Below are 9,795 nucleotides of genomic sequence, written 5' to 3'. Positions count from 1 at the left end.
AAAGATCTGTCAAAGGATGTCAGAGACAAAATTGTAGGTCTGCACAAGGCTTGAATGGGCTACAAGGCCATCAGCAAGAAGCTTGGTGAGAAGGACACAACTGTTGGTGCGATTATTCAGAAATGGAAGAAATACAAAACAACCATCAATCAGCCTCGGTCTGGAACTCTGTGCAAGATCTTGTCTCATAGGGTAGGGTAAGGGATCAGCCCCGAACTACACGGGAGGAGCTTGTTAAAAGGATCATATGATGTTGCTAAAAAGAACATTATTTTGTGTATTTGGTGTAATTAAATGTGTTTATGTGGTTTAAGGTTCAAAAAACACTATTTTCCACATACTGTACATTATTGTTTCTCTATGCCCCGCCTTTCTGAAACGTGTCATTTTTTACAAAGCTTATCATTCTGAAAAGAGAGGTGTGCTCTGATTGGCCAACTATCCAGTGCTTTGTGATTGGCTGAATGCCTCAAGCGTCTGACAGAAATGTTACACCCCTTGTCATACTTTGATGCGTGTCCTGGTCAGAACACTGGTGCACCCAGTGGGGACATAATTACGGATTATAATGATTTATACTGTGTTTTTACGTGTTGTGTTGCATTGCACCGCGTAAACATAAAACCATATCTGCATTTGTGATCAGAGAAACGACAAACAGCAAGCTCTACTCTACACCAGTGGTTCTCAATTCCAGTCCTTGCGCCCCCCAGCTGTGCATATTTTGCACCTCTCTATTAACACACCTGATTCAGATAACCAGCTTGTTAGAAGTGAGCTCCGTGCATGAACTGTATTCCCATTGACATGGTCCCTACACAGTGTTCATTGCTCCCTACTCCCTGAACAGGGGAAATCTGTTGGAGTTTACCTCACTTTGGAACATTCATTCACGGATTTGCGCTGCGCAACGTCTTCACACACGGACAAAGAGAGACGTACAAACCTCTGTAAATAAATACAATATAAATTCATGTCTCGCACACTTTATTGCTCTTTTAATGGAAAATATATGTTTGCTTCGAACTGGAATCATGGCAGAATATCCTGTGATGTCCACTTCGCAGGGCATTTAAGTTTGAATAGAACAAACGTCTGAAGCGATAAGAGAGACATACAAAATGTGCATATGTAAACGTACTTACAGACTGTGAGTCAGAACAGTTGGCACTGTAGACTTCTCACCCAGGATCAGGAAACAGTCCTCCATAAAATGTGGTCCACACTAAATATTTGGGTTGAACTGTTCTGGAACAGTGTTGTAAATACAACTTAACCACTGATTTCTAGTTGCGTCCTCTTTTGGAAGGCCAAACAAAGCAGTTTCACTTTCACAACGAAACAGCGTCTCCACAACATGGCGCTGGCGGCAACAGCGAGAATCAAAGTTACACATTCTTTCTTTGCATGAATATTTGGGCGGCGTTATGCAAATCTTCCCACATAGTGACGTAGACATGTGCGGGCGTGTGGTAGAACAAGCTGTTTTAGGGGGGTGTGGTTGACTCTTAATTTTTATAAAGAATATCTCTTTGGGTTTGAGACTTTAGTCTTTGCAACTTTACAGATCTTCTTTATGCACCAAGAGCTTGTTACACTCCAAAGAGAAAGGAAAACTTGAAATCGCATCACATAACCCCTTTAATGATCTTAAGGCAGTTGGGACCACAGTCACCAAGCAAAACATTGGTAACTCACTACACTGCAATGGACAAATCCTGCAGTGCCTGCAAGGTCCCCCTGCCCAAGAAGGCATATGTACAGGCCTGTTTAAAGTTTGCCAAAAAACATATGATGATTCAGAGAAGGCTTGGGAAAAAGTTGTCAGATAAGACAAAAATTGAGTTCTTAGGCATTAACTCAACTCACCATGTTTGGAGGGAGAGAAATACTGAAAATAACCCCAGGAACACCATCCCTACAGTCAAGCACGGAGGTGGAAACATTATGCTTAGGGGCTGCTTTTTTGCTAAGGGTATAGGACAACTTCACTGCAATGAGGGGCAAATGAATGGGGCCATGTACTGTAAAATCTAAAAGAACCTCCTTCCCTCAGCCAAAACACTGAAAATGGGTCATGGATGGGTCTTCCAGCATGACAATGACCCGAAATATACAGACAAGGCAACAAAGGAGTGGCTCAAGAAGAAGCACGTTAAGGTCATGGAGTGGCCGAGCCAGTCTTCAGACCTCAATCCTATAGAAAATCTGTGGAGGGAGCTGAAACTTTGAGTTGCCAAACGACAGCCAAGAAACCTTAAGGATTTAGAGAGGATCTGTAAAGAGAAGTGGACCAAAATCCCTCCTGAGATGTGTGCAAACCTGGTGACCAACTACAAAAAATGTCTTACCTCTGTGATTGGCAACTAGGGTTTCTGCACCAAGTACTATGTCATGTTTTGCTTGGGGATCAAATACTTATTTCACTCACTGAAATCCAAATCAATTTCTAACCTTTATATAAGGTTTTTTTTTTTTTTTTTTTTTGGTATTCTGTCTCTTTATGCTAAAATAAACCTAAAATAAAAATTACAGACACTTAATTTCTTTGTAAGTGGGCAAACTTACAAAATCAGCAGGGGATCAAATAAGTATTTCTCCCACTCTATCTATCTATCTATCTATCTATCTATCTGCTTCGCATATTAACCACACAGACGTAGGCTAGCTGTGGGACAGTCAGACACAACGTCTGGGTTTTAAGGACTCTGATGTCATCACATTGTAACGCACATCCTCGCTCGCGCCACACCTCACGACCCACGAGCAGTGCAGAAAGAGCAGTTACAGTTCACACAGCGACTCAATACTTGACGCACCAGTTTGATCCTCAAAACAACCGCTTCTTTCTTCAGTTAGAAGAGTTTGTTTTTCTTTCGACCTAAAATTCAACTTCGAACGTTTTGTTTTAGAAACAAGGAACAGAAACAGACCTTGTTATGGAAATCAAAACGATCCTGTTTTTAATTCTGAATGCCCACACGTGCACTGCCATCTTTAACGGTAAGTTCATTCATTCGTGAAGAAACTAAGATTGATTTTCAAAAGCGATGTGGCTACTGGTATTTTTCCATGATGCGCTTAACTCAGAATGACTGAAGGAAGGAGCTGAAGAAAAAACTATTTATCTTTTTATTATTGTTAGGCTACATGATTATTACGCTCTCTCTCTTTCTCTAAATAAATACAAATAATATATAAAGAAAAGAGTCATTCTCTTCAACAATGCAGCATTTAATTATTAAACGTGTGATAAAAATAGCAATAGCCTAGGCTACTGTAAAAGTATTATTTCTGTTTGAAATAAATGTTTTTAATTTTTATCCATCGATTATCGATCCTGTGTTTTCCTAGATATGGAAACCACTCAGACAGATTACCACTCTATCACAAGTCTAATTTTAGATAGATAGATAGATAGACAGATACATTCATACATACATAGCCTATATAAATATATAAAGTCCCTGCTATACTTCAGAATATTAATAAAACTAAGAAAATTATTAAGAAAAAAAAAATAACATGAAAAATAACCAGCAAAGTTAGCTAGAAACAGCTACAGGTACCAACAAGCATTCGCAGGGAAAACAATATATTGCCGAAGGCTCTGATAGAGAGGAAATGTCCCTGTGTTTGTTTTGGCTCGAAGTAGTATTAGTACTTCGATTTAGCTGTCAGATATGATTGTTTTTCTGTTTGTCTAGCAGTGTTAGAATTTACTGGTATTTCTTTCGTATGTTTGATTACAGTTAGTGCTGAAGACAGTTTAGCTGAAAATTCGCCAACTGTTCAGCTGATTAATCCAGAAGATCATCACGAGGAAGCCAGAAAAGGTATAGTTTACAGAGATCATCTAAATACTGTCTTACACTGGATGTGAAGTAATGACCAGAGTATGAAGAAATGCCCTCCCACCCCGACAAATAATTTATAAATTTATATTTAAACATTACATTTATGAATATCACCATCACCACTACATAGACCCAAAAATATACAAAAAAAATATATAAATTGGTTATATTACTATGTACATTAGGGCATTTTGTATTACATTTTCTATTATTTAGTTAATGTTTATTGCATTATTTTTGTGTCATGTATGTTGTGACCCTGATGGTGTGGTCTTTGATGGTTTTACCTTCTGTATGGTGTTTATCAGTACATTTTATGGTTAAAAATCAGGTTTTGGTACATAATAACAGGATAGCACTTAATGAAATATCCAGTTTTAAGTTGTAAAATACACAGGCACCAATATGCTGCTTCTAAAGCTCCTACTGTAAAGAAAATGGTCCAATGTTTTGTCTTTGGCTAAGAGTAACTTAAGGACTTATCAAGGCAAATGTGTCGCATTCGCCTTTCCTTATCTGGCAGTGTTATGAGAAATATCCCTGATGGATTAGTGTTTGGTTACAGCCCCCAGTGGACGCAGTTTTGCTGTTCTGTATGACTATGAAGCCCAGACAGAAGAACCAATTGACTACAGTACGGATGAGACATTGTCCAACTCTTCAGTGCCAAATAAAACTCGTAAAGGTACGTACAATATCCAGCGAACATACTGCTAACAGTAATTATACAACAAATGAAATGGCCTTGTGTTTGAGGCTTTAGGTAGGCCCGTTCACACCAAGAACAATAATAATAAGAGTTAAAACTCATTCTAATTCTATGAGAATAAAATTCACACTATCCCAATAACTGCACAGAGGAAGGATATCAATACTTTCAGAATGATTTCTTCCAGCTGGTATTCAGTCATGGCCAAAAATATTGGCACCCTTGGTAAATATGATCAAAGAAGGCTGTGAAAATAAATCTGCATTGTTAATCCTTTTGATCTTTTAACAAAATCACAAAAATCTAACCTTTCATTGGATAATAAGAATTTAAAATGGGGATAAATATCATTATGAAATAAATGTTTTTCTCAAATACAAGTTGGACACAATTATTGGCATCCCTAGAAATTCTTATGAATAAAATATCTCTGAAGTATATATTCCCATTCATATTCACAATTTTAAGCACTCCAGGGTGATTATGAATATGAAATTATCCAGCCATGGCTTCCTGTTTCACAGAAATATAAATAGGAAGGAAAACAAAGCCCAAATCCCCTTAATCATCCATCACAATGAGAAAAACCAAAGAATATATTTCTGATGTGCAGCAAAAGCATATCTGCATATAATAAAATTATTAAGCTTCACAAATTAGTGAAGTGTCTTTAAGAAAAGAGCTAAATCAGTGAAAATTCCCATTTCCACCATCAGGGCTATGATTAAGAATTTCCAATCAACAGAAAATGTTACGAAACTGCCTGGAAGAGGATGTGTGTCTATATCGTCCTAATGCACAGTGAAAAGGGAGTTTGAGTGGCTAAAGACTCTACAAGGACCACAGCTGGAGAATTGCAGAAAATAGTCTCGGGGTCAGAAAACCTAATAAACAAACAAAAAAAATTGTCAAACAGCACCTACATCACCACATGTTGTTTGGGAGGGTTTCAAGAAAAATTCTCCTCGCTCATCCAAAAACAAACTCCAGCATATTTATTTTACAGCATAGTTATCAGACACGACTGGAACTTCAAATGGGACTGGCTTCTATTGTCAGATGAATCTAAAAAATTAGCTTTTTAGCAGCAAACACTTAAGATGGGTTTGGTGAACACAGAGATAAAAAGTACCCCATGTGTACAATGAAATATACTGCTGTATTTTTGATGTTGTGGGCCTATATTTCTGCTGGAGGTCCTGGACATCTTGTTTAGATACATGGCATCATGGATTCTAGCAAATACCAACAGATAAAAAAATCAATAAGTGACAATGGGCCACGTTTGGATCTTCCAACTGGATAATAATCCAAACACAAACCTCAAAAACAACACAAAAATGGGTTACTGAGCACAAAAGCTTCTGCTATGGCCATTCCAGTCCTCTGACCTGAACCCTATTGAAAATGAGTGTGGTGAACTGAAGAGAAGAAGCACCAACATGGAGCTGGGAATCTGGAGAATCTGGAAGGGTCTGGAGAGATTCTGGATGAAGGAATGGTCTCTGATCTCTTGCCAGGTGTTCTCTAACCCCATCAGGCATTATAGGAGAAGAATTAGAGCTGTTAAACTGGCAATAAAGGTTTCAAAAAGTATTGAATAAAAGGGTGCCGTTAATTGTGGCCAATGTTCATTAGAGAAAAACATTTATTTCATAATGATATTTCCCCCCATTTTAAATTCTTATTATTCAATGAAAGGTTCGATTTTTGAGAATTTTTTAAATAAAAGATCAAAAGGATTAACAATGCAGATTAATTTTCACAGCCTTCTTTGATCATATTTACCAAGGGTGCCGATTGGCCATGACTGTATCGAATATTGATAGCCAGTTAAGAGTCCTGTTTTAATGAGCTTGAGCATTAAAATGATGCTTGAATTTATAAAAAAAAAGTCTGTTGGTGTAAATGATAGTTATCATTCTTGGTGTGAATGTCTTAAGCATCTTTATCAAGGCCTCTCAGTCATATGTCTAGAGTTGTTATGAGAGGTGTCATTGATGCTGTTGTGTTTTGTATGTTGGGTTACAGAGTTACGCCAACAAGTGTCCCGATCTAATAAAGGAGCACGTCCATGTAACATCACTGATCGGAATGCAGCAAGATGCAACTGGACTAGCCCAATACTCAAGACCTCAGACGAGGCTGTTGACTTCCTTAAAAGCCCACTGGTCACACGCATGATGCCCTCATTCTACATCTTCATCATCCTCATTAGTTTGCCCCTGAACACTTTGGCCTTGGTAGCGTTCACCTGTAGGATTCGAGCGAAGAAACCAGCTGTGATCTACATGTCTCACCTGGCGTGTGTGGACCTGCTCTTCACCCTGCTGCTGCCTCTGAAGATCCACTACCAGCTGAACGCTTCAGATTGGGTGTTCGGTGAGGCGGCGTGTCGTGTGGTCAGTGCAGCTTACTACTGCTACATGTACTGCTCCATACTGCTGATGATGTACATGAGTGTGGACAGGCTGCTGGCCGTGGTGTTTCCCGTCGCCTCTTTGACCTGGAGGAGCTCAAGGAAAGCCACATGTGTATGCACATTAGCCTGGCTGCTGGCGCTCGCTGGTACGGTGCCACTTCTCTCAATGAGACAAACATTCAAGATTAAGGATGTGGGTATCACTTGCCATGATGCATTGATCCACAATGACCCTACAGATCAGCAGTACATGTACCAGTTCTTCATCCTCTCCTGTGTCTACTACTTTGTGCCACTTATTGTCACCTTAGTGAGCTACTCCACCATCATATATGTGCTCCGTACCAAGTCTACTCAATTTGCGAAATCATCATCACACTCAGACAACCGTAGGAGAGCTGTGATTATGGCTGTCGTTGTGCTGATGGTGTTTGTTGTGTGCTTCGCACCAACCAATGGCATCCTGTTGTACCACTGTTTCCTTTTAGTTTCTGGATACAACAGCGGTGAGGGAGATTCATCATATGCAGCTTACCTGTTGGCTGTGTGTTTGGGGAGTGCAAGTGTTTTTCTGGACCCTCTTCTGTACTATTACGGCTCGTCTCAATGCAGACAGAAGATCAGCTCTGTATTTTGGTGGAGACAGGGAAAAACTACCTTATCAAATTCAAACAGTCAGACAAAATCCTCTTATGTGAGTCGTGAGTACAGACAGGCACACATTAAGATCTGAATTGTTTCGAAAAAGAGCTGATGAAATTTGCTGATGTACTCTTATATTGTTCCACTGACAGAAGATTTAATTCAAAGTTATCTCTTTCTGGCCACAAATTCTGATTCATGCTAAAGAAGGATGAATATCCCTTCCAGACTATTACTTTTAAAAATACAGCATGCTACTAGGTTAAATTGACCCAACCACAGGGCTCACAAATTTTCAAAACCCCTGGTAGCCCTTCGGGCAGGTACTCTTGAGATTTTGATAGCCCGAAAATTTATTTAACTAGCCCAAAAAAAAAAAAAAAAAAATAGAAAATCAGATAGGAGTTTAAATGTCAATCAAAAATATTTTTAATACACAAAAATTAACAAATATGAAGGAAGAAATTTTATTTCACTATTTACAGGGTATCTGCAGAATTTTTAAAAATAAATTTAAGGGAATTTATAACCCATTTTAAGAGCCACACAAGTAAAATGAACACCTTATGAGTGGGGTTGGACAATTTCTATGGCAACATACAGTATTCAGCCATAAAATCTCATGATTTACAGTTCAGATACAGGTTTTCACAAAAACAAAAATCTTATACAACAGCATTTCAGCCTTTAGACCATTTTTATGAAAAGGGGTAAATCAAGCATATAAATTATTGTCAATTTAAAACGTATAAATATTATTGTCTTAATTGTTTAGATTTTTAGAAGGCACATTAACTTCTTTCTCATTTACAACTACTTTGTGTTTGCTGCGTGAAAAAATGAGTTGATATTTGCATTGATCTGACCATAAACAACAAGAAAGGCTTGTCGGAAATGAAAATGTATTCTCTGCTACGAGGTGGCGCTTTAGGAGCGCTGAAATATTGCGGTTTCCCCGGTAGTGTCTGTACACTAAGCAGCTCCGCGCTCATAAATGCTGCTTTATCAGGAATTATAGGTGAAATGAAATAAAAATGCCAACGACACGTTTCTGAGGACAGTCGGTTCCCTTCAGTTAGGCTACATTCAAATAAAGACATCCGTGCAGCGTTTTGACTTGGGTGCAGCTCATATTTATTCAATGACATCATTGCCTTTTAAAGTTTAATCCAGCCGTATCGCGACTCTTGTCTTTCCGTCCCTTAACTGTAAGAATTATAAATTAAGACATTTCTTATACCATTTAACGTATTTAAAACTTTGTATGGCCTTAATTTTGATACTACTCACTTTACGAGTTTTTTGAAGGACCCGCGGGAGATCTGTATTTAAGATAGCCCGTCCGGCCGAGTGGTGATACCCCTTACCAAAAAGTAGTATACTTCAAGTTTATTTTATTAAGTATACTTAAGTATAGTTCAAGTATATTTAGACTTTTTGTAAGTATAAGTCAAGTATACTTAAATGTCATTTTAAGTATATTTCTGAGAAGTACATAAAGCCCATTTCTGAGAAGTTCATAAAAAGTAAACTAAAAGCATACTTTCCTATTTTTTGTTTAAAAGAAGTATACTAATAGCACACTTGAATAAACTTCTTTTTCGTAAGGGACATTTTGGTAGCCCTGATAGCCCCGGGACGTCGGGCTAGCGATTTTGTGAGCCCTGAACCTATTCACTGCTCAAGAGACTCCATTTCCTGTTTGTGTTCAGATCACATTTCTAGAGAATGTCATGAGATTTCAGGTTGAAAAATTCAGTTAAGTGCCAGTAAATCTTTCTAAAACAGTACAGAATATTGTATAGAAGAAACTTGCTATTTTTGAAACATTTACTTGATAAAATTTCATTCGATTTTGATTGCAAGACAATTACAAAATTACACAAATATTTGTACAAAACAGATGATAAAACAGATCATGTTGTTATCTTTATATTTTGATATATTAATTAGCACAATCAGCATTTTCAAAAAATTAAGCACCAACTTTCAGTTAGTATTTGTTTAGAAATATTTCAAAAAACAATTCAGGCTGTATTTTGTGACCTATTTGTGAAAAGAGCCAGCAGTTAAAATACAACAAATATAAAAAGCAGTCAATCCTGTCTGGGTGAGGCAAAAACATGATATTGACTTTTTTGTAATTCTGAAGGCAAAAAGTTAAA

General features: G+C 37.8%; 1 protein-coding gene across 1 annotated transcript; it reads left to right on the top strand.

Annotated features, from left to right (window-relative positions):
• The first annotated feature begins 2,750 nt into the window (after positions 1–2,750).
• On the top strand, positions 2,751–9,115 carry LOC109096538 (proteinase-activated receptor 1-like). Its single transcript, XM_019110136.2, has 4 exons — positions 2,751–3,003; positions 3,753–3,836; positions 4,423–4,542; positions 6,598–9,115. Exons 1-4 carry the CDS (start codon positions 2,940–2,942, stop codon positions 7,719–7,721), a joined length of 1,392 nt encoding a protein of 463 aa, XP_018965681.1. The 5' UTR covers positions 2,751–2,939; the 3' UTR covers positions 7,722–9,115.
• Positions 9,116–9,795: the final 680 nt, after the last annotated feature.

This window comes from Cyprinus carpio, chromosome B21 (genome assembly GCF_018340385.1).
Source record: "Cyprinus carpio isolate SPL01 chromosome B21, ASM1834038v1, whole genome shotgun sequence".
In the NCBI taxonomy this organism is placed as follows: domain Eukaryota; kingdom Metazoa; phylum Chordata; class Actinopteri; order Cypriniformes; family Cyprinidae; genus Cyprinus; species Cyprinus carpio.
This window is presented reverse-complemented; position numbering and strand designations above follow the sequence as displayed.